A 25,904-nucleotide genomic window follows, 5' to 3' on the forward strand; every position below is an offset into this window, starting at 1 on the left:
GTTGAATGAATGAATGGAGACACTCATTGTATAAACCCCAGCTGAAATGTCATCCCCTTTTCTTTACATGGACCAGAGAACACATCTTGGAGGATTTCACACTTTGAGCTCTGGAACTTCTGACTTGGGCCCCTGCTATCCTGACTGGTGAGTGCCTCATTTAGTCCACTTTATCTAGGTAGGCTTGAACTATGTTTCAACATCCAATTTACTCTCTAGCTTCCTTGTTTCCCAACTCACCTCTCCTTGGCCAAACCAAACCCCTTCCAGTTTTGACCTATAATCAAATCAATATCATTATTGCAACCTCAAAAGGTCTATCTCTACAATCCCTAAGAATTTCACTCAGCATTCCCCAAACTTCCCAAATCAAAATACTCTTCTCCCCCTCATTCTCCTTTATAAGCTGTTTGCCCCATTAAAATGTAAACATATTGAAGGAAGAGACTCAATTCACTTGTATATTTCTCTCTCTAGCAATTAACATAGTTCTTGGCACATAGTAAGTGCTTATGAATGCTATTCCATTTTTTTGCAACATAGTCTGAAATTGAAGAAGAGGCTATATGTTTTTGGGAAATATAATGAGATCATAGATTTAGTGCTCTAAAGGACCTTAGAGATTCAATATCCTCATTTTATAGAAGAGAAACTGAGGTTCAAAAAAAGTTGAGTGATTTGCCAAAAGTGACACAGGTAGCAGATGCTAGTCTGAATCTGAATCTAGGTCTTCTGGCTCTAAACCCAGCATTCATTCCTCAGCATCACACTGACTCAGTGAAACTTTATTACATGGAAAAGCCTTTGTGACCAAACAAATCCAATAGCCTGAGGTTGGCAGGATGGTCGCTAGGATGGGGACCTGGCACAATTTGTGACTGAGATTGGTTTTATTAAGGTCATGCAGGCTGAAACATAGCCACAGAAGGCAGGAGGCCTTAAGCTCAGTTAGCTGCAACCTTCAGATAAGTGGCACTTTCTGAGGAGGCAAGGAACATGTCAGCGACACACCAGAGGGTTCCAAATCCAAAGATGAGAGAGAGAGAGAGAGAGAGAGAGAGAGAGAGAGAGAGAGAGAGAGAGAGAGAGAGGGAGAGAGAGAGAATCAGAACAAATCAGTAGGCAAGATGAGAAAGGGCACTACTGACTCAAGGGGAGGTCAAGGCTTAGCTCCGGTGTCCCTTTCTATGGGAAGCCTTTCTTGATGCCCCCCATGGTCAGTGTTCTTACCTTCTTCAAATGGCCATGTATTTAGATACTTAGTTACATTTTACATTCCATCCTCCTCCCCATTAAAATGGAATCCCCTTGAGGGTGGACAATGTTTCATTTTTGAGTTTGTATATGAGGGTACCAGCTGAGTATAGTACTGAGTGGTAAAAACTTGCTTACTTGCTCGCTGAATGAATGTGTGATTGTTTCTCCAGGAGATTTGTATCAGTGGGTCTCTGTAAGCATTGAGATAGCTTTGGGGGTTGATTGTCTAGGCCTAGAACACAAGAAATTGAGCTGGACATTCAGATGGCAAAGCTCAACTTCAATGCATTCAGCTTCCCCAGTGTGCTCCCTTTTCCTCCTCTACGAAGTTACATTCTGCCTCCTTTCCCTCCCTTCTCCCTCTCCCATCCCATCCTGACCCTGGCCTATCTCCTTTGAGATCTCTGGCCTTTCTCCCACAGCGAGGAACTGAGATGAAGACTTGAAAACACACCCTCTGATGTGAGTCAACCTAGGCTTCTGCCTTTACTCTGGAACTGGAAGACTGAAGGGCATGAACCTTATTAGAGTTTTAGGCAGCAGGTGAGGGAGACCTTAGGAAGTCAGGAAGACTTTTCTTTTGCCAACTGAGCCAGAATAAAGACATTTTGCACCTAAAGCCTCACAAATCACACCTGAGGCAAGAAAAGAGACCTCAGCTGAGGAGGTGGGGCACTGGGACACTTCGCCTGACCATTGTCGAGCAGGAGGCCTCATACCAGGATGCCATTGAGTAGCTTCCTATTTGAACTACTTTTTTCTTATTAAGGTGTTATTTCTCCATGGCTACAAGACTGTAAGCTCTGCACCTGGCCTGTAAATTAAGCACCCTGGAGCAAAAACTCAGTTATCCTGCCATTTACAGTGTCTCTGGCCACAAATCCTATGTCTGCCCAAAGCTGGCCCTGCAGCTAAGTCTGCTTTAGTAAAGGTGGAGAGGTTATTCTTTTCCTACTTCTTCTCATGTCCAAGATCATCCCCCCTCACTTCATTCCTCAGGGGGAAAAGGGTCCAGCTATACCTGAGTACATCCTACTCTTTTCTCAGCAGATGGATGCCAAGGAGTATACTTACTGACCAATCCTCTCCGCATTCTGTATAATCCTTAATTCTAATGTCACCCCATTCCATTTATTTTCCTCTGCTCTAAGACTCCCAGATGTTGAGAATTCAGAGTTTGTTCTCCATATGTACTTCCCCTGCTTGGTCCAGAGTTCCTGTTACCTAAAGCCCTCCAGCATTCAGGACATATGATGTGGAGAAAAGAGAGCACTTGGTCGTATTACCCAGGCTTCCTATAGTGGTGATGAGAAAAGGAATTGGAATGCGTGAGGAGCATGAGCATGACAACAGGGCTAAGTGCACCCCAGCTATCAGGGTGTGGGGTTCAGGATACCATCATGGGATCATAAGGATTTATGTACCCAGGGTTTCCAGGAATTATTCACACTTGATCCCAGGATTAGTGATTTGGAACTGGAAGGAACCTTAGAGACCACAGAGTCCAAACCCCTCATTTTACGGAGGAGGAAAAACTGGGGCCCATGAAAGTGAAGCTACTTTCCATGAGATACAAAGCTAAGCAGTGTTGGAAGCAGAATTTGAACTCAGGATTTATTCTATCCATGGCACCACTTCCACAGGGAAGCCAATGATATAGAGGTACAGAGCCTAGGTTGGCTCACACATCAGAGGGTATGTTTTCAAGTCTTCATCTCAGTTCCTCTCTGTGGGAGAAAGGCCAGAGATCTTGCTATCCAAGAACAGGAAAAAGAAGGAAAGGAACAAACTTGGTAACAGAGGGTGTCTGAATATTGAAAACACTTTATTCATAGGTTTCAGTTGTTAAGGATCAACTTTCTGAATTGAGGTAAGACAGTGGGAGGGAAAAGAGCTCAGTAAGAAACCCACAGATTCCCCACTGAGGGATGAAAGCCAGGCTCTGTTCCTCTGTGTATGTTCCTACATAATGATTTACTGGACAAAGAAATCTGTGCTTCCAGGAAAGATTTATTTAGGTCAGGTGTGGAAAGGAAACCCTATTAAACCTAAGAGGAGGGATTAAGAACTTAACCTGAGCCAGGTTAATAAACCAAGTTGGAAATGCTCATTTGCTTATAGCCATTTCTTCTACGCTTGATGTCCACTGTGGGGAGTATCATATATTGGATTTATAAAGCCATATACATATATTGCAATAGAACCTGAGCACAGAGATGATACAACAATTCAAGCATCTAGACCAGAAATTCCAGGCAGTGTATGGTCTCTTAGAGGCCCAACTGAAATGAAATAGCAGTCTGGTTAGAGAGACAAGGCCATTTATCAGTGTTAGAGGGCTTGGGTCCAAATATGGGTTCTGTCACTTGTTGGTCATATGGCTTTGCCTAAATTTCAGTCTCTGTTTCCTCCTCTGAGAGATGATGGCGGTGTGTGTGTGTGTGTGGGTGGTTTGGAGAAATGCCCCAGCTACCTAGCGTAGTGGGCTGTTGTAAGGTTCAAAGCACCAACGATGAGAGACTGCTATTCAAGTGTATGTCTTACACATGGAAGGGATGGTGAGTATCTCTTTGACAAGGACCCTTTCCTGTTAGGGACTGCTGACTCGAGGCTCTAGCTCTCTTGATTGTGACTACAAGGGGGAGGGGTCATTCTTCCCTGTCCAAAGGAGAGATGTTCAAACATGAGATGTATTCATATTTCTGAGACTCAGAAAATCTGGCCTTTGGTGAGGCTCAGAGGGTAGCCTAGTGTCTGGAAAGAAAGGTGCATTTCATAGAGGTAGTAAGTAGAAGAAGCCAATAGCCCCTTGAGGTAATTATCTGATTTGTACACAGGGTCCTATGCCAGACCTTTCTGCTGAGCAGGAGATGTGGGACTGAATGAAGAGGGCTTTGCAAATGTAATGGTACTTTAGTAATCATGCTAATAAAGAGAAAAGTTCCCTGTAGCTGAAGCAGACTCTGTGTGTGTGTGTATGTGTGTGTGTGTATTTGCAGCATTGACTCAGTCACACAACAAATGCCTTTGAATGAATGCTTTATTCAGGCTGTTGTTACTCACTGTGCAACATGGACAGTTAGAAAGTCATACACTCAGAGCCAACAGGCCAGGCCATTAATCAACAACAGTTGAGCTTTTTATTAGCCTGGATGCATTTTTTTTACTGTATTTGATAACATCACAGAATTGAAAACAAGTTCTTACAAGAGTACACACAACTATTTACATTACCAAATAGACATGGCATGGGCACATGCAGTCGCCCTTTTTCAATACTGGGCACCTTAGAGTACAGGATTACCATAAAGAGAAGGGCATTTTCACAGGTCAGGGAGCTCTTTCATCTACTTGACCATCCAATGCTCCCTTTGGGCTGGTCCTCTGGCCAAACATTTGGCAGCATTCCCAAAGATCTTGAGCATCCCCGAGCCCTGAGGGAAGGGGGGGAGGGGGGATTTTGTGAGTGTGGAGGATCTGTCTATTTCATCTAGGGTGCAAGGAGAGAAGTCAGATTGGAATTTGATGAATTGGTTTTGATGCCAGAGATTGAAAATCGGGTCCAGGTTGTATGTTGTTGAGAACCTTAATGCACCATGACAGAACACAGATGTTACAAATATCCTCAAAACACACTCAAAAGAGAAGTCAGAATAATCCATAACAATATAATGTACTCCTCTGGATGCTTTATTAGAATATAGGAGACAAGAAAAATCAAGAACATTAAGCATTCCTTTGAAGTCAGCATAAGAGCTGATTCATTTTGTCCTAAAGAAGCCAACACCATATAGCAAGACATACATTTATCAGGTTATCATTTCCACATTATTTTTACATATTTGAACAAAGTTCTACAAAGCAATAACACATTAGGGAAAAGACCAGTTGAGATAGATAATGAAATATTTAACACCAAAACACTACTTCAGCAGGGTTGGGATTCTCTTCATCGATGCCAGGGGGCAGTCAGCACTTAGAAACATCTCTTGGTAATACAGCACGGGCTAGAGAGTTCCCAGTATAACTCGAAGGGAGTCATATTGGGTGGGGGGCACACTGTGGGCTTTGGACAAGAGTCCAGAATGGCAGCCAGATGTTTCTTTCTAGGAGAGTGAAACTAGGCAAGACAGACCATGAGACCTTGCTCTGTGTGTCACTAATGGTCACTAATGCACAAAACTGTGGATTGTAAAAATGTTTCCGTATTTTGGCTGCAAATGTCCAGGTATCTCCTCAGTGAGCCACTTGTTTCTGTAAATGAAATTTACAATTACAGAAGCAAAATGATAAGGATGTGGGAAATGTTTTCTGTTGACTAAACTCTAGCACAATGGATCTCTGAAGGCAAGAAGGCCTGGAATTTTTTCATTTAAAATGGGAACTGAATGCTTTTTGACCACTTGGCTCTTCATGCCCTTCTCCCTAGATCTTCTTACTCTCTAAGATTATCCAACCAGATTGATCTAGAAGGGTCCCAGGAATTCAAATAACTCATCCACACACCCTAATATATCATCCCCCTTTCTCCTATCCATTAACAACTAGTACAAATGGTTAGAGACTCTAATTAAATTTCACATTAAAATATTTGAAGAATGGATGTTTGGAAAGGTTTGGAAACTTTGGGTCAAGATTGCCTGAATTTGGAACATTTTTTCTTAGAAAAATCACCATAGCAAATAGTGGGACTATAATACTGGGCTGAGGGTGTGCGTGCGTGTATGAGTGTGTGTATGTGTGTGTGTGTGTGTGTGTGTGTGTGTGTGTGTGTGTGTGTGTGTGTGTGTGGTGGTGGTCACAAAACTCTTCTGGACTAAGTCAGCAGTTCTAAAAAGAACACTTGTCCTTCCCAGATGTCCCCTCCTCCTCCCTTCTGATCCTTCAGCATCCTCCTAGGTCTCACTGGTGATGAGGTGTGAATTTATTCTCACATGGTGCAAACACCACTAGGGAACCACAGAAGTGAATGCAAAAGAGCCGGAATTCTGGACATCTGTGTTGTCTTCATAGATATGGAAGCTTCTTGAGGGAAGCAATGGGATTTTTTTGTTATTTGTTTGCTTTTTTTTTTGTTTTTTTTTTTTATATCTTGTACAGTGCTTAAGACAGTACCATGCACATGAAGAGGTTCGCTATGTAGGGATGGTGATGATGAAAGCAGATGAAGAGTATGCTGTTGTAGACTATTGTGTGAGAGTGTGTGTGCCCACAGTGTGTTGGTCAGTTTTGGAAACCTTAGTAATAAAGACAGTATTCAATCAAGCTTCAGCATTGCCACCTGGAAGGATCTTCCAGAGAAAGCATTCTTTTTGAAGCACTGGGCCTCACCTGGGGATTCTGTATTACAAGACTCGCACTGAGCCAGAACAATGCCTAGCTTACTCAAACCTTTACACTCAAGCTCCCCTCAGAACTAGCACTTGCTGACTGAGGGGCAGAAACAGCTTAGTAGAGGCCAGGTAGCGTTGGCCTTCAAATTCCTGTTTTGTGGGGAGAGGAAGTCGGCTACTTCCCTCAACCCATATAAACCCAGGCAGAAATAAAAGCAGATTGTGCATCTGCCAGTTGGTTTAAAAACTGTAGCAGATGCAGACCTGCTCAAACTTTCTTCAAGCTCCAGGGTGATTGAGCAGGTAAGCTGTCTAAGCTTGTAAGGATGCCCTGAAGAGCCCCTCTACATGCCTCCTAGGTAAGTCTAAGGAGACCAAGAGCTCCAGGGTGATGACTGAGCAGGTTAGCCAGCCGGCAAACCTACAAAGTGAGCTAAGTGGGTAGAGGGGGCAACCACAGGCCAGAGGGCACTGGGACTCGGCCCCCTCTCAAATGTGCCTGCACGGGCACGCTGCTTGGGCCCCTGTGGAGCCCTGAAAAGCTTGTCTACATCTCCATTCCACCTCTCTAGTTATTCACCATCTTCCCTTCTTACAGCAGAAGCTGTTTCCAGGTAAGAAGTACCTTTACACTCATTCAAAAAGGGGGAAGGGAATGGTCTCTTTCCCCCTTGCCTTACATAACTAAAACTCCAAATGTGGTTACAGACTAGTTTCCAACCTAGAATCCAAATAGAGCATTTGCTCAATTAACTAGCTGTTTAGAAAAGGACATCTTAATAGAAACAGTTTATTCAGAGCATGTGTATAAATATATGTATATATTTATAAGGGATAACACATGCTTCTTTTGTACAAGACAGACAGTTGACTGTCTAGAGATGCTCCGCCCAGTTTGGGAGCACAAGATTCAACAAAGATTAATACACATAAATCAGACAAATCATGCAACTCGATGCCAAGACTCCCACTTTCTCCCATGCAACAGATAGGGCGAGCTAAATGGACATCTAACCTAAATGGCAACACTTTTCCAGTAGCAGTATAAGTATATTCATTTTAGAGCTAACCTGTCCTAACACTGCCATAGACACGATATTCATAGGTCCAATAAACCGACAGGAGGACTTCTACGAATAAGACAGTTCTCATCATAAGGAAAAAAGAGCAACACCACGACAACACAATAAACAACAGCACTTCATTCCACAGTTCCTGTCTTTAGAATAGAAGCCACGATAATTGTTTTGCACATGTTTACATATGTCTACACTGGCGGATTGCTGTTAACCTTAATGTTATCTTCCACCGACCAGGGGGTGACAAGATTTCTACACATGAGGGTCAACACAAAAACTTGACCATGGGGCTAAACAAACCTATAAAAATGTATTGATCATCATGTGTCAAAATCACCACGGAAAACTTAAGCCTGAGATGCCGACTCAGTTCCAACCCTGAAGTAGAGTTTGATTTGAAAGACGCAGAGCGAGAGAACCATTTGAATTTGGAAATTAAAAAAAAAGGTTGCGCTATTCTAAATTAAAGAAAGAGTTTTACCAAGCTTAGATATAAAACAGTTAGCAAAGAAAAAAGACAAGATAACTGATTAATGATTGAATTGATTGGTTTGACCCAATAAAAGTGGAAAGTTTTGAGATTCCTCTTGAAGAATAAAAGTGGGTTGTTTTTTCCCCCTTGGTTACAAAGCAAATTCATATCAGCAGTGTGTGCTGTTAAGTGTTGTTTGGTTTGGTTTGGTTTTCCACCAAGCATAGGTAACCCCAGGAGGAGGGGATAGGACAAGAGGCTGTGGGAAAAGGGGATTTGGATATTGACTGTCCAATTTTTTTTTTCCCTAAAGATTGGGTTTTGTTGGCTAACCTGGGCTTTGTGATATGCATGAGCACATCATATTCTATATTACTGAAGCTATATCCACTGCTAGCCAGTAAATATAGTGACTGATAAAAGGGAAGGGGAGGGGTATGAGGGAAACCTATGCTTATTTGGTGGTTTTTATTCTAAAATTGGCCATTGGATGAAAGACCGCCATTAAGAATTCAACTGCATCCGGAGGTAAGGTTCCAGTATAGAGCACTTGGACTTGCCTTAACCTGGCTACGTTGACTCATTAGGACTCATGGATTTGCCACCTCCATTTAACACTCCGGAGACACTGCGGCTTTTGGTGGGCGTGCCACTTCCAGATCTGGAGAATTCTGTGAGATCGTGAAGGGATGGTTCTTTGTACATAGCCACTGAAAAGCACAAAGAGACAGCAGGTGAGGTCTAAGCATAGGGAGGGGAAGCCTCAGATCCCTCCCTCCCCTCCTTGGCAGCTGGCTCCTGAGCTTTTCTGGAATTCTCGCGAAGGCTTCAAGCCAGGTGCTTTGGCAGTGGCTCATGTTGGGCAAAATAAACCTTAGTAGAAGACACAGAAGATTTGGAGAGAAAGTTCTTAGATTTGATTTTCTCAGTCACCATTATTGTTTTGCTAAGGGATTTTAGCTAATCTAATTGACCCATGTCTTTCTTTTGGTTGACAAAAGATAAATGGCTTCTATGCCAAAATATTAATCCAAAGGCCCCTCAGGTAAAGGGCTTTGTTGATGAGGCTTGGCATACTACAACATCTAAGAACATTAAATCAAAAATTCATATGAATACTTAGAACCACATATCTAGAGCTAGAATGGACCTTAAAGGTCAACAGTGTCATTTCACAGTGTAGGACAGTGCAGTAAGAGAGATTTCTGAGACTTGCCAAGGTCACACAAGTTGGAAGTGGTAGATGCAGGCTTGGAACCCAGATTCTCAGAGGCCAAAGTCAGTGTTTTTTCCCCAAAGCATCAAAATTCCTTAGGTATTTAATACAAGTCTCTGAAATCTCAAAAGCATACCTTTTATTGTCTATAGGTCACTATAAATAAATATTATTAAATAAATGTTAAATAAAAATAAATAAAACAAAAAAAATAACCAAAAAGAGAAGCTACTCCTATAACTGACATGAAGTCAAAACTGATCTTAAAAGTCAATCAACCTAACACCACACAAGGTCAAAGCTATTCTAGATGCCATTTATGTGAATCTCTTGGTGGATATTTTTGATATAACAGTCAATGCAAAAGACAGACCGACAATGTCACAGAACCAACAATTAAAACAACCAGATCCCTATGTATACAACTTCATTAAGGAATGAGGGGTTCTATATAAGTAACACTTCAGGATAACAAACTGTCGTCTGTGTTGCCTTAAAGTGAAAATAATGGAAATTTAGGGAAAAAAAGCCCACTGTAGTCTCCCTTCCTCTGCCTTCTTAAGTATATAGAACATCATTTAAGCAAAGAAACTGGAATTAATGCCATCTGTTCCAGTGCTTTCAGGTCTTGCTTTGGTCCATGCTACCTAAGTGACTCCTGGAAAGTTATGCGTGGCCACGGTTGAAAGAGTGAAGTGTGCTAAGAGTAGATGTGCAGATATGCCCATGATTACCTTCATGGTTTCAAGTGTTATACAATGACGTTGACCTTTTCAAGAAATGGCCTGGCATGGGAACACTGTGTTTACTTTCAAAAGTGAGATTTAGTATTAATGAAAGTACTGTAGGTTTTGCAAATATGATACAAATCCTTAGCTTCTGGAAGACAAAATTTACCTTTCAATGGTTTGGGAAGGAAGTGTGCTGCCGGCTTGTTTTTCTTCACATGGTTTCCTTTCATTATTTCTCCTTCTTTGTTAAGCCCCAGATACCATCCTCTGCCCGACTGCTGCTGTCTATATATCATCGATGAATATGTCACATAATAATTTTCAAACACCGATTCTTTGAACTTGCATTCAGGGGTGAAATGTTCCTGTGGAAACATAAATGACATATATGTGGTTAGACATTCATGTAAAATCATTTAAATCCAAAACCATCCTGCAGGTGGTCCTGTGTTGTCTTGTACCTTTAGGAATGAAGCACTGTTAATATAAACATTAACCCAATAGTAAAAGCACAATAAAACAAACAATTTTGTGATACCAAGAAAATTTCAAGTGATGGATCACTGACCATCAACCAGCTGTCTCCTACTTGATAATGGGAACTTTTCATAACTAACAGCAATACTATTCCATACAAATAGAGAAGTATCCACATTCTCTAGAAGCATATGTGGGGAAAATGTTGAAGCTGAGACAGAAGACGGAATTCAATGCTCAAGGATTGAGCCTGAGAAAGGGAATACACACTTGGCAGCTTCATGAACTCCAGTCAAGTAAAAGTATCCCCTTTAAGAGATTCTTAAAGCCTTTTTCCCCCAATGACCACGACATACATTTGATGAAGAAGGCTACAGCCCAAGCCAGAAGAAAGAGGTCAAGATTTAGAGGCTGAGGACCCAACTTCAATCTCAGTTCTGCTGCATTTTGCCTTTTGAGCTCACTGCAGCCCAGGGCTGTCTTTGAATGTCCCGCTCTTAGCAAAGTAACTAGTATACAGATGGGGCTCAATAAATGCCAGTTGACTTACTGACCCTAGACTAATCCCTTACTCTTTCTGGACCTCGGTTTCCTCATCTATAAAATGAAAGGGTTGGACTACAGGGCCTCTTCCTTCTAGCTCCAGACCAAGGACTACTGCTAGGATACAAACTAGCCTGATGAGATTCATGATTGAGTTGTTGATTCCTCGGGCCAACATGTGTGAACCTTGTATGAAGAGTCACCTTGGAGCCCAAGTACACATTCAGAAACATTCAATGACTATATCATTGTATGGTACTGCAATAATAACAGCACTATTAGGGCTCCACATTCTGAGCCTCTTTTTAAAGGAAGCTTTTCAACATAGTTCTGTCTTTGAAGCAAAATTATTTAGTAAGATGGAAGGCCATTTGACCTAAAATGGGTGGTGAATCTGTGGTCTCAAGGCCACACATGGTTTTCTAGATCCTTGGGTGTGGCCTTTTGACCGAATCCAAGCATTACAGAACAAATCCTTTTACTAAAGGGATTTGTTCTGTGAAGTCTGGATTCAGTCAAAGGGCTGCACTTGAGGACCTAGAGGGCCACATGTGGCCTCGAGGCCGCAGGTTCGCCACCCCTGGACTAGATATTCAATAAAAGGTGACTTTCTACTTAATATTGCTCTTTGCAGTTCAATTTCCCCTTCTCATCAACCTGGAAAAAAGTTACAAACAGCTTTGCCTCTTTAACTCTTTAGAGAAAATAATTAGGTGCTTTATAATTCCAGAAGAGAGAAGTGGATGGTATCAGACATTGGTAGCTTGCTAGTGGCAACAGAGCAGATCTCATACCATTTAGATTCATGGTGATTCTATGTATTTAATGGGTCCAGAGATATTCTGAAGAGAAAACCATCTATAAATAAAAAAGAACCAAAAGCAAGATATTGGTCAGGGCCATTTCCCAGCCTTTAATTTTTAGGACTTAAGACCAAAATTTAGGGAAAAAAAAGATATCCCTGCAAATAATCTAAGAGACAAAACATGAGTACAAAAGAATTTGTAACTACTGAGGAGAATGAAAATTCTGAAAATCACTTTGTCACTTACACAGAAAATGACTGGAACTGTGAAGAGAAGAGGCATAGAAGCCAATTAGGAAGTCCTTGCAATAGTTCAGGCAAGAGGTAATGAAGGCATGAAATAAGGTGGTAGATACAGAAGCAGAGAGATGGAGACATATATCCGGGATGTTGTAGAGGAAATTTAGAAGAAGAAAGAGCTTGATAGAGAAAGATATACCTCTTGTATGTATTCATTATTTATATGTTTTCACCCAATATTGGCACCTTAAGGCAGGTAAAGTTTTTACTTTTCTTTGTATCTCATTTCCTAGCAATGGCATCTGGCACATAAATATTTCCAACATGTTTGTTCATTGACAGGCAAAGCTAGGGATAAATTTTTAGTCTTTTGGCTCTTTCCCATCACTGTTGCTCTAAGTAAGTGGTTTCCCATAGACAGATGCTCACACTACATGAAAAAAAATATTATTTTTCTTTCTTTCCCATCTAAAAATGTAAGTCCAATGGTTTGATCTGGAGATTAACCAAGGAATGGGATGGGCAAAATGAAGAACTCCCTGGTCACAAAGTGATGCAAATAGAGGGACCCTGAAGGAACTCCCCACATTGAGGCATTTTGGCAAGTGAGAATGCCATCTCCCTGCTCCCAGTCTGATGCTTGTTCTGGAACATTGTGCCTACAGCCCTCCCCAGAGCTGGTGCTCACAAAATGAGCAGGGAAGGCTAAGTCCTTGACCAGACACAGTCACTTTGCTCTCATAGGCAGAGAGGTCCCTGGGGGACTGTATATACTTCCCTGCCTTTCACTGAATCCCCTGGAGAGTCAAGTGATGGTCTCAATGAACATACCTGTGTGTATGTGTGTGTAGGTGTGTGAGGTATACAAAAAAAGCATAAAGAGTCTAGGGTACAGCTCAAGAGAGTGGGATGGAGATGAAGAAGGCCAGGAGTCTGGTGAAGGCCACTTGATGAACACCAAGAACTATGCTCTGTACTTAGTAGGCTTTCACTAAATACTTGATTCAAGTAATTCAAGTAATCAATGCACTAATGAGCTTCCAATATTTCCTCATTCAGCCCACAGTACAGCCACAAACAAAGAACTCAGCAGGGTTTAAGAAAACAAAAACAGAAGATAAAGTTGTTTATTATTTGGTGATCGTGGGACATGTATTTCTCTTCTGCCCTTCTTTCAGAGAAAAAAAAGTCTTTCTAATTTCTCAAGAAATAAAAATTTCTTCAAAATCTTTATTTCTTATCATCAAGTCTATTGCCTTTTAAAGTTTCATACTTTCTTTTGGACATAGAGTGAATATTTTATCCAAGAAATCCATAAAAGTTAAGTTATAATGATCATATTTTAGATAGGAAAATGGAAGGTCTAACACGCTGGTAACTCCAAGAACAAAATCTAACAATTTCCCTTCCTTGTTTATTTCTTGAATTATGAGATAACAGTTGTTTTGAAATTGGAATCCTGTGATCTGACAGAAAAAAAAATGCGGAACTGCTATAAGAGGGAGGTTTAGGCTGTGAAATGAGAGCATATAGAATGGGACTTAAGCTTCTCCCATCTGGAGATGTCCTTGATTAAGTCAGTCCACATTCATTCATCACCAATCATTTGCCTATTCAGAAGATTACCATATGGAAAAAGACTGCAGTATATATGGCAGCTATTACTGGGCAGAGACAAAAATCTTGTTGATTACTAGTCCAGGATTAGAGACTGACTAGAGATTAATCAGTCTCTAGTCATAGACTAGAGACCCTATCTTATGATGGCTCTGTCACACAGGCTTCAGGGTTAAAAAAAAAAAAGAGAACTCCAAATGCCATAACATCCATATACAAGCAATGGTTATGATTAGTCATGGTCTTGTCAAATACAAGGTTGAATGACTACATGGTTTGGGTGAAAAAGGGATAGACTGGGACAGCCTTGGCTCAGTGTGGCTCTTGTCTATTAGTCACTCCTTCTTGTCCTCTAGAGGCCACTGGATGAGCCTCCACTTCAAGAAGTCATTTTATAACTATGTGTTCCTTACCTATTTTCCAAAGACCATAATGTACAAAGCTACCCAGGGGAGACTGTCTGGGCATCCCACTGGTAGAGGCAACAAAGAAGGATTAAAACAAATTTCAAAACCAGCTCTCAGAAATGCTCTTTTTTCTTAAGCACTAGCTGCTGGTGGCAGAAGTCATAGATATGAGCAAAGAAGAGTAATGAAATATTTCCATTTGAGGTGAATGTGGAAATGCAAAAGAAAAGGTTAAGTTGTAGGAACCCTGGTGACATTATTACTACGTTTTCCAAACTGTGTAATGATTTTGACCCTATTCTGTGATATGACCTCAAAGTTCTCATTAAAGATGGTACAGAATGTTATATTTTCTCAGAACACATACAAAAGTGCTAAATTAGCACAACAAATTAGGGGAGAAAAGGTAACTACAGAAGAATGAAAGGACAATTGCCAGGAGCTGTAGAGTTTCACAGATTTGGAGAGCTGGGATAAGAAACAATGCGTAAGATCAGGAATTTCAGTTATTATTCAGTTTAAGTCCACAAATATTTTATTCAGTGTTTTGTAAATGGTTTCCTTTAAGTCTCAACTAAAATCTCATCTTCTAGAGGCAGCCTTTCTCATCTCCTCTTAATTCTAGAGCCTTTCCTCTATTAATTGTGTGTGTGTGTGTGTGTGTGTGTGTGTGTGTGTGTGTGGTCTCCTCTTATTAGATTGTAAGCTCCCCGAGGGTAGGGACTGCCTTTTGCATCTTTCTGTATTCCCAGCACTTAAGCAAGGTGCCTGCCACATAGTGGTGCTCAATAAATGCTTACAGATTCATTTATACTAAATACAAGTTCCTATGCCAGATGCTAGGGACAGAACAATGAAAAATACAGTCCCCCTTGAGGAGGTTACAGTCTAATAGGAAGACTACAGTGTATTCAGAAACGAATGTTCTGTGTATATATTATCTCTAAAGAGCATAAGAAGCACAAAAGACACATTCAGAATTCTTTAGGAAAATTTCAGAGTTCACTTTCAGCTGGAGGGGGAACAAGATCAATGTGCCTAGAAACTAATGGTGTTTCAAATAACACTAGTTAGTTTACTTTTGGATTTTCCTTTAAGGAAGGAGGCGGGTATTTCAATTACATGTGACTACTTGGAAAACAAACAAGCCAAAAGCAGCGAATTTAGGGATCTGAGTTAAAGAAGGACTTATGAAAGTGATTTGGACAATTCAGGAAATATGAAGAAAGCCACATGCTGATAGATGGCAGGATATGAGGAGGAAGCCAGCTGGAGTTACAGACAAAAAAGGAAGTTGGGAAGACAAAAGAAAGGAAGTCGAATGTATATGTCAAGGTGCTAAGATGTAGAAAAGGTGCTGAGATGAGGAAATTGATGAATGCCAAGGGTTAAGATCCCCACAAAAGCTACTAACGAACAACAAGGGACTGAGGAGACTACATCATAGAGGGGACTCATGAGTCTGCCCTGTATGGGTCTACCATCTCCAAATAAAAGTACAGTATAGAGCTTAGTACTTTTCCTAAGGCGGTTAAAAAAAAAAACTGCCTATGGAGGAACACAATTTAAGGAGATCATGAGATCATAGATCTTTGGTTGGAAGGGCCCTGAGAGCACATGGCTTACAATTCCCTCATTTCTGATGTCCAGCAAGGAAAAATGACTTAAGATCATAGACATAGAGCTGGAAGGACCTAGAGAGGGCATCAGGTCAAATCTCAATGTTTTACAGACAAGTCAATTGAAGATGCAAGAAAAAAAGTAATTCAGGAGCAGAGGGCTAGATTAAGAGCCAGAAAGCTCTCAGATGCCATTGAGTCTAATTCCTCATGTTACATATAGGAGGACTTGGAAGGTGCATGGGAATGGCCCTTTTGACTCCACTCGAGGGATCATGCATGGATGCTCTTCTGAAAACTTCTGAGAACTCTAGGGACACAGCTGACTTAACAATCCAGAGCTATATGACTAGAGATGATGAAGCAAGCCCTTTATTGGCCACTGAGTAAGAAGAGCTTATCACTCAGTGGATGAAAAAAAGGGACTGACCCGCCATCTGGTGCTGTCTTCTTTTCTTGTTTGCTGAGGGGAATGAGAATCTTTCCTCTTTTGTTGGAGATGCCTCCAGAGGACCCATTGCTCTTTCCCCAGACTGGCCAAATGGTGAACTACATGGAAAGTTTCAGAGAAGCTGTATCCTTGGTCACAGATGACTGCTTAATGGAATAGTCATATATTTTAAAATATATAAACTGTTATTGATGACTTCTTTTTATGTCAATTACATTTCTAACTAGATCCTTCCTACAATCCCTCCCAGAGAACTATCCCTTATAATAAAGAATACAAAATGAGAAGAGAGGAAAAGTTCCATGAAACTAACCAATATATCATAAAATCTAATGTTATATACAATATTCTTCACAACCTGCAAAAGAAAATGGAAGGAAGGAGACGTACTTTTTCATCTCTTTTTTTTTCAGATCAAGTATGTTCATTACAATTCTGAAACTTCCATTTTTGATGGTTTTCACTGTCGTTGTTACATATGTCATTACGGTTCTGCATACTTCATTTGACACCAGTTCACATAAATCTTGTCGTGTTTCTCTGTATTCATCATGTTTGTTGATTCTAACAGCACACTAATATTCCATTAGGTATAAGTACTACAATTTGTTTGGTCATTTCCCAAATGGCAGGTATCTACATTGTTTCTAGACATTTAATGTCACAAAAAAGTACTGTGATAAATATTCTGGTAAACATGAGACATTTCTTTTTTGTAAGTGACTTTCTTGGAGTAAAAACCTGACAACAGAATCTCTGGTTCAAAGCGTATTTTAGTCACTTTCTTTTAAGTATTCACTCTCCAGAATCCTAATAATAGTTATGTTAAAATTATTTGGTTTTAAGTCTTATCAAGGTGTATACCTGATCTATGCTGTACTTAGTATCTTTCTACTTAATAAAGAGAGGCTATAACATAAGAAAAACCTATGTTTCAATATTTTTCCCCAAAACTACTGTTTGGAAATGTAGGCAACCAAAGGGAAGGAGGAAAGGAGCTTGGCCACTCTTATAACAGACCAACCTCCTGCAGGACTGACCTTAACCATCAGTCCAGGGCAGAAAAGATCCTCCTGGGAGAAACAGAAGCCCTGATGACTGAATCTGCTGGGCACAGAAACCTTTCTAATTGTTAGATTCAGATGAAGAACTGAAATTCTGAGAGGCTAAGTGACATAGGATTAAAGTATCATACATTGTTAGCTAGAAGGGACTTGAAAGCTGACTGACTCCAACAAAGACATTTTACAGATTAGAAAATTGAAGTCCTGAGAGGAGAAATGACTTAGAACCATGGAGTCAAAGAATAAGAGCTGGATGAGAAATAAGTCCATCTAGGCCAGCCTCATTTTATACATAGTGGTGGCTGGGATGAAACTGGGAATGTCCTCCTGGGGCAAGTCCCTTCTGAATATGAGAGACATATACTAGGAACTTCCAAAGACAATAAAGCACACAAAGAACCCAATCCTTCTCAAGAAGCAAGCCCTTCACTGATCGTGTGCCAAAATAAAAATAAAAGGTCTTGACCATCCATTTCCTAGCACATTCTTTTCCCATCAGCTGAGCAGAGCAGGAAGCAATGAATTTTTCCCTGGGATGGTGGTGGAAGGCTTGGTGTCCTGAAGTGGCATAGGCAGGAAAAGGTAACTTGGCATAACTGAAATCTAAAATATTTCTGTGGGCCTTGGCTAGCTGAAGGAAACTTAGGAGGAATCTGGAGACAAAGGCAGCCACAAAGATGAAGAGTCTTGTGCTTTCAAATAAAGAAATAAGACCTCCATTAGTATCAGAGAAGCAATATTCGGATATTAAGAAAAAGACTTGACCTTTCTTTCAGTGAATACTTTCCCCATCAACTATGCATAGCAAGAAACTAAGAGCTTCATTCTATAGCTATCAGGCACTGGAGAGCCCTTTGCTGTCCTGGGTAGAAAATGGGGTTTGTGCATTCATGGTGTGTGCGCCTTGATGATCCTGAAGAGACTTCTGGGGACACAAAGGGCAAGATGGCTGTGATGCTGAAGGGCTTTGTGCTTTGACATGAAGAAGCAAGCCTTTAATTAGCAGCAGTTGTGTAATATCACTCAACTACCAGAAAAAGGGCTTGACCCGCCATCTCTCCATGTGTTCTTTTCCCATCAGCTAAGCAGAGCAGGCATCAATGACAATCTCCCTGGAATTATGGAAGAAAGTGTAGCATCTTTTTCTGTCTCAAGAGAGAATTGTATAGATATAGAACGTAATCCATATCTGAGGCATTTGGTGATCTTGAGGAAGCATCTGGGTACAACAAGGACAAGATGGCTGACAAGGACCTTGTGCTTTGAGATGAAGAAGCAAGCCTTTAATTAGCAGCAGTTGTGTAAAATCACTCAACTACCAGAAAAAGGGCTTGATCCGCCATCTCTCCATGTGTTCTTTTCCATAAGCTGAGGAGGAATCAATGAGTATCTATCTAGAATGGTAGAGGAAGGAATAGAATCCATCAATATCTCAGGTAGAACTAGGGAACTTCATCTATAAGAAATATAATATATATTTTGGGGCCATATTGAGCTGGAGGAAACCACTGAGAAAACCAAGGACATGACGGCTATAATGCTGAAAGGCCCTGTGTGCTGAGATGAAGAAGCCCTTGATTAGCAAATAAAAATCACTCAATTGTTATTGAAAGAATTTGACTAGCTACCCATTGCTTTCTTTTCCAATTAATTGAACGTACCAGGAGTCAATGAACCTGTCCCTGGTAAGGAGGAGAAAGACCTAATACCCTTTGCTGTCACAGAATGAAATAGAGAACTTCACACACAAGTCACGTAATACATATCTGGAGACCTTGGTGAGCTTGAGGAAATTCCTACAGAGCCCAGTAACATGATGACTCCCATGCTGAAGGGTTTTGTGTTTTGAGATAAAGCAGCAAACTTAGCAGTTGTAAGATCACTTGGTTATTGATGAAAGGGCTGTCTCCCAGTGATTTTTTCTGAACCAGCGGTCAATAAGTCTCTCCTAGAAATGAAGGGCCTGATATCCTTCTACGCCATAGGCAAAAATAGGGAACTGCACAAAACCTAAGTTTCCTTATTTTTCATGACATGGCATCTCAAAGATGGATTCCTCAACAAACCTAAGGAAAATCTGAGGATATCAGGGACAAGAGGGTCCAGTGCTTAAGTACTTTGTGATTTGATATCAAGAAGCAAACTCTTGACTAGCAGCTGAGTATTATCAATCAATGAAAAATAAAAGACCGCAAGCCACCATCCCTCAATATTTTTTCCTGAGAGGTGAGCATAACCAGAATCTAAGAGTCTCTCCTGGAATGGTGGAGGAAAGCCTGGAATCCTTCTATGCCCTAGGTATAAATAGGCACTGAAATTGGTATCCAATACATATCTGGTGGCTTTGTGGGGTCTGAGAAAACTTCTGGGCACAACAAGGATAGGATGGCCCCCAAAGTGAAGGACTGTGTGCTTTGAGATGAAGAAGCACACCCTTCATTAGTATCTAAGTAACATCACTCAGATATTAAAAAAGGGTTTGACCCACCACCATCTCCTGGACTCTTCCTTTCCCACCAAGTGAGGATAGGAGGAATCTAAAAGTCTCCTTCTGCAGGCCTGGTGCCCTTCCCTAGTCTGGGTTTAAAAAGGGAAATATATCTACATGGTCTCTAACACATATGTGGGACTTTGGGTACCCTGGGATAAATTTCGTGGGCATGGGGGATAAGATGGCCCCAGTGATGAAGAGTACTGTGTTTAAGATAAAGAAGCAAGTCCTTCATTCATAGCTGAGTAAGATAACTCACTGCAAAAAAGGGTTTGCCCCACCATCTCCCTTTTGCCATTAGCTGAACAAGGCATGATCTAAGAGCCTCCTTCTGGTGACATCAAGAAGAGGTTACCGCCTTTCCCTGTCCCATATGGAAATAAAGAATGACACAGATATCACAGGGTCCCTGTGAGTCTGAGGAATCTTTGGAGTACCCTAGGGAAGTGATGACCCACGTGTGGAAGGGCCTTGTTCCTGAAAATAAAGTAAACCCTTGATTAGCACTAAGATAACTCATCTATTAAGAAAAAGCCTTGACCCACTATCTCCCAGTGTTTTCTTTCCTCATGAGATAAGCGCAGCGTGAATCTAAGAGCCTCTCCCTGAAATGGAGTAAAAAGAATTGGCGTCTTTTCCCTAGGATAAGCCGAAATAAGCAATGGCACATATATGGCATCAAAAATATTTGGGGGTCCAGGTAAACCTAAAGAATGCCAGGGGATGTCAGGGAGAAGATGGCTCCAATGCTTAGCAGCTTTATATATGGAAGTCAAGAAGGAAGCCCTTTATTAGTGACTGAGTAAAATAATAAGGTAAGAGATTGCCCCTCCATATCCCAGTGTCTTTGCTTCCCATCAGTTGAGTAGAAGTTGAACCTCAGAGTCATATGCAGGAGGATTTTAGCAGAGGCAGGAACCTTTCTCTATTCAAGAGGGAAGATAGGGAATTGTACAAATAGGACATATTAAGGAGTCCCAGAGAGGTTAAGGAAATGTTCAGAGATACCAAAGTGAGGACGCCTCCAGAGCTGATGGGTGTTATGCTGTGAGATGAAGGAGCACCCCCTTCCTTTATGTCTGAGTAATATCTCTAAGTAAGAATGGCAGAGACTTGGCTTGGCTTGGCTTCTCCATATGTCTTTCTTTCCCATCAGTTGAGCAGAGCTTGACTATCACAGCCTGATTTTGGAGGAGTTGCAGAGGGGGAGTTACCCTACCCTGTTCAAAGGAGAAACAGGAAACTATCCACATAAGACATCTAACACACATTAGGTGATGGCGAGCCTAAGGACTAGGTGCAGATGACAGGGTCAAGATGCCTCTAAAGCTGAAGGGTGCTGTGCTGTGAAATGATGGAGCAAACCCTTACTTTCTGTCTTAGCAACATTTCTAAGGCAGAAGGGCAAGGGCTAGCCCCACCATCTCAGTGGATCTTCTTCTCCCATCAGCCACTGCAATTCAGATCTTCATTCTAGAGGAATTGGGCAGGGGTAAATATCTTTCACTCTTCCCGAGAAAAATAAGAAATAGCATTTATTAGATATCTAATACAGGTTTAAGCGATCGGCGAATCTAAGGACTATTTGAGGATGACAGAGTAAAGATACCTCCCAACATTAAAGGATGTTGTACTGTGAGACATAGGAGCAACCTCTTCCTGTCTGCTTGAATAACAACTATCAGATAGCTGAAGGGGAAGCTATGTGGTTCAGTGCTTAAGAGTACTGGACCTGGAGTCAGGAGGGTCCGAGTTAAAATCTGGCCTCAAACATTTCCTTGTTGTGTGACTTGGGCAAGCCACTTAGCCTCTATTTGTCTCAGTTCCTCGTGTACAAAAATGGGGACAACACTGGAGAAGGAAATGGCAAACCACTCTAGTATCTTTGCCCAAAAAACACCCATGGACAAGTCCATGGGATTACATAGAGTTGGATATAATTGAACAACAACAAAATCAGATATATGGGTAAGGGCTTTCCTCATCAAATGAGTACAGTTTTAATTTCAGAATCTCATTCTGAAGGTTTTGGACAGGGGAGGATGCTCTTCTACAGGGAGAACTGCACAAAGATGTCATCTAATTCATATTTTGAATTCTTGGTGAACCTAAGGAAGCTTTTAATGATGGTTGGGAAAGGATAAATCCCGAGCTAAAGGGTGCTGTGCTGTGAGATGAAAGGATAAACTCTCCCTTTTGGTCTCAGTAACATTTCTCATTTGGAAAGGAAAGACCATGCCCTATGAGGTGAGTGGATATGCCTATAAGCAGAGCAGGCCCTGAATATGAGAGGATCATTCTGTAGGAGCTGGACAAGGGTCTCTTCTCTTCCTGGAGTAAAATGTGGAACTGCACATGCAAAGCATCTAATATAGATTTGGGGACCTCACTAATGCTAAGGGAACATTTGGGAATGAGAGGGTCAATACCTGTCTAAAGCAGAAGGCTGTTATGTGATGAAATGTAAGATTAATCCCTACCTTTCTATCTGAGTAATACTGATCAGCTAGACTGGTTAAGAACATTGCGGGCCAACTCAGTGGGTCTTCCTTTCCCATGAATTGAGCAGATTCTGCATCTGAAAGCCACATTCTATAGCTTTAAGGCAGGGAGTATGCCATTCACAGCTTCAGGGAGAAACACATACAAAAACTGTATACAGAAGACATATGAAATATATTTCAAAAATTCGGCGACTTGAGAACCTTTTGATGATGAAAGGGGACAGATGATTCCAGCGCAGAAGATTGTGAAGTTGTGAGATGAAGGAGCAACCCCTTCCTTTATATTAGATTTAGATTTGTCTAATATATTGGCAAGGGCTTGCCCCGCCATCTCAGTGGGTCTTCCATTTCAATCAGCTGAGCATATCTTCCATATCAAAGCCTCATTCTGGAGGTTTTAAGCAGTGGTGGAAGCCTTTCCCTGTACCAGAGGAGAATGTAAAACTACATACACAAGACATCCAATATATATTTAGGACCCTCCAAGAGCCTAAGGAAATTTTCAGTGACATCAAGGTAAAGAGGACTCCAGAGCTGAAGGGTGCTGGGCTGTAAGATGAAGGAGCAATCCCATCCCATCCTATTTGATTAATATCTATCAGATAGATGGGTAAGGACTTGCCCTACCATCTCAGTAGGTCTTCCTTTCCTCTCAGCTGAGCATACCATTGGAGGTGTCAGGCAGAGGCCAATAACCTTCATTTTCCTGGGGTCTAATTGCACTTGCAAAGCATCTAACACAGGTCTGGGAACACCAGTGAGCCTAAGACCTCTTTGGAGATGACAGGGTCAAGAAGGTTCCAAAGTTGAAGCGTTTTGTGATGGGAAATGAAGGAGCAATTCCTTCCACTCTAACTAATAAACATATATTAGTTAGCTGGGCAAGGGCTTACTCTGCTATCTCAGCAGTTTCTCCTTTCTCATCATGCTCATCAGCTGAGCATGCATGAGCCTAATTCTGGAAGTGCCGGGAAGGAGCCGACAATCTTCCCTTTCCTAGGTGGAAATAAGGAATTACTCATGCAATGCCTAATATACGTCTGAGAACGCTGGTGAGCCTGACGACTATTTGGAGATAACAGAGGCAAGATGTCTCCAAAGCTGATGGGTGTTGTGCAGGAAGATGAAGGAACAATTCCTTCCCCTCTAACTAAATAGTATCTATTAGTTAGTTGGGTAAGGGCTTGCACCGCCATCTCAGTGGGTCTTCCTTTCCCATCAGTAGAGCAGAGCTTGCCTCTCAGAATCTCATATTAGATATTGGAGAGCCTAAGAACTATCTGGCAAAATGATCCAAAAGCAGAAGGGTATTGAACTATGAGATAAAGGAGCAATCCTTCTTGCACCCTAAAAGATAAATATCTATTAGTTAGTTGGGTCAAGGTTAGCCCCTCCACCTCAGGAGTCCTCCTTTCCCAGCAGCTAAGTATCCCAGAACAGCATTTTGGAGGTGTAGCATGAGAGCTGGTGTCCTTTCTTTTGGGAGGAAATAAGCAATGCATTTAATACTGGTTTGAGGATGTGGATGAGCTGAAGGATCATTTGTACATGATAGGAAAAAGATTGCTCCAAAGTTGAAAGGTGTTATGCTGTGAGATGAAGAAGTTGTTCCTTGCCCCCTAAAAGATTAATATCTGTTAATTAAGTTGGTGATGGCCTGCCCCACCATCTCAGTGGGTCCTTCCTTCCTAGAGCTGAGTAGATCTTGTATCTCAGAACCTCATTGTGGAGGTGTTGGGCAGGGGCTGATGACCTTTATTTTCTGGGGAAAATGAGTAACTGCACCTGCAAAGCATCTAATACAGGTTAGGGGACACTGGTGAGCCTAAGTCCTGCTGGCAGATGAGAGAGATAAGATGCCAAAGCTGAAGAGTATTGTGCTGTGAAATGAGGAAGTAATCCTTTTGCACCATAATAAATAAATATCAGTTAGCTGGTTAGGTGCTTGACCCTCCACCTCAGGGGGTCCCTTCTTTTCTATCAGCTGAGCATCAAGGGACATCATTTTGGAGGTATTGCATGGGGGCTGATATCCTCTTTTCTGGGAGAAAATCAGCAACTACACACCCAATGAATCTAATATTGGTTTGATGACATCGACGACTCTGAGAACTATTAGGGGATGGAAGGAGCAAGATGCCTCCAAAGCTGTTGTGCTGGAAGATGAAGGAGCAATTCCTCCCCCTCTAACTAAATAAGAACTATTAGTTAGTTGGGTAAGGGCTTGCCCCGCCATCTCAGTGGGTTGTCCTTTCCCATCAATGGGGCAGACCTTCCATTTCAGAACCTCAATCAGGAGGTATTGGACAGGGGTCAATGTCCTTCACTTTCCAGGATGGAAATGAGTAACTATACATGAAAAGCATCTAACAGAGGTTTGGGGATATCAGCGAGTCTAAGAGCTACTGGGGAATTGTGGGGCTCCCATCAGTAGAGTACACTTTGCATTTCAGAACTTCAGTCTGGAGGGATTGGGTATGGAATCAATCCCCTTCATTTTTCAGGGAAGAAATAAACAACTATACCTGCAATAAGTCTATATTAAGTTTGAAGATGGCAATGAACTTAAGAATTATTCAGGACAAAGGGCACAAGTTGCCTCCAAAACTAAAGGATGTTGTGCTGTGAGATGAAGGAGTAATACCCTCCCCCACCCTAACAGATTAACACCAATTAAACAGTGGGGTAAGGGCTTGCCCCGCCATTTCAGTGGGACCTCATTTCCCATCAGCTGAGCATCCAAGGATCTCATCATGGAGCTACTATCCTGGGATCGATGTCCTTCTTTTTTCTGGAAGGAAATCAGTTACTACACATGCAATTCATCTAACAATTTGAAGATGTTTGGCGAGCCTAAGGATTACATTGGGATGACAGGGGCAAGATGCCTCCAAAGCTGAAGCGTATTGTGTTGTAAGCTCAAGGAGCTATTCCTTCCTCCTATAACAGATTAAAATCTATTAGTTAGTTGGGTAAGGGCCTGGCCTGCCCTCTCAGTTGGTCCTCTCTTCCCATCAGCTGAGCATGCTTGAATCTCATTTTAGAGATAGTCAGCAGGGACTGACACCTTTCTCTTTTCTTGAAGGAAATAAACAACTACATATGTGATACATCTTATTCTGGTTTGTAAATGTGGTGAGCCTAACAGCTATATGGGAATGACGGGCGCAAGATACCTCCAAAGTTGAAGGGTGATGTGCTTCGAGATGAAGGAGTAGCACCTTCCCCCACCTTAACAGATTAACACCTATTAAATAGTGGGGTAAGAGCTTGCCCCTCCATCTCAGTGGGATCTCCTTTCCCATCAACTGAGTACTGGAGAACCTCATTCTGGAAGTGCTGGGCAGGGGTCAATGGCCTTCTCTTTTCTGGGAGGAAATAAGTTAACACATGCAACACATTTAGTAGTGATTTGAGCATATTGGCAAGCCTAAGAAGTATTTGGGAATGACCGACGCAAGATGCTTCCAAAGTGAAGAGTGTTGTGTTGTGAGATGAAGGAGTCATCCCTTCCTTTTGATCTGAGTGACATCTATCAGACCAAATAGTAAGGGCTTACCCCTCCATCTCAGTGGGATCTCCTTTCCCATCAGCTGAG

The 25,904-nt window shown here is 41.6% G+C and overlaps 1 protein-coding gene across 2 annotated transcripts in view; it reads right to left on the bottom strand.

Annotated features, from left to right (window-relative positions):
- Nucleotides 1-4,285: 4,285 nt before the first annotated feature.
- Nucleotides 4,286-25,904, bottom strand: part of FGF13 (fibroblast growth factor 13) — a 517,094-nt gene continuing 495,475 nt past the window's right edge. For both annotated transcript variants that reach the window (XM_072626773.1, XM_072626774.1), the window contains 2 exons: nt 10,255-10,453; nt 4,286-8,851 (listed from right to left, as the gene is read on the bottom strand). In XM_072626773.1, coding sequence (XP_072482874.1) covers nt 8,712-8,851; nt 10,255-10,453 — 339 coding nt within the window. In that variant the 3' untranslated portion in view covers nt 4,286-8,711. The remainder of the gene's footprint in view (nt 8,852-10,254; nt 10,454-25,904) is intronic.

The sequence above is a fragment of the Notamacropus eugenii genome, chromosome X (assembly GCF_028372415.1).
Source record: "Notamacropus eugenii isolate mMacEug1 chromosome X, mMacEug1.pri_v2, whole genome shotgun sequence".
Classification (NCBI taxonomy): domain Eukaryota; kingdom Metazoa; phylum Chordata; class Mammalia; order Diprotodontia; family Macropodidae; genus Notamacropus; species Notamacropus eugenii.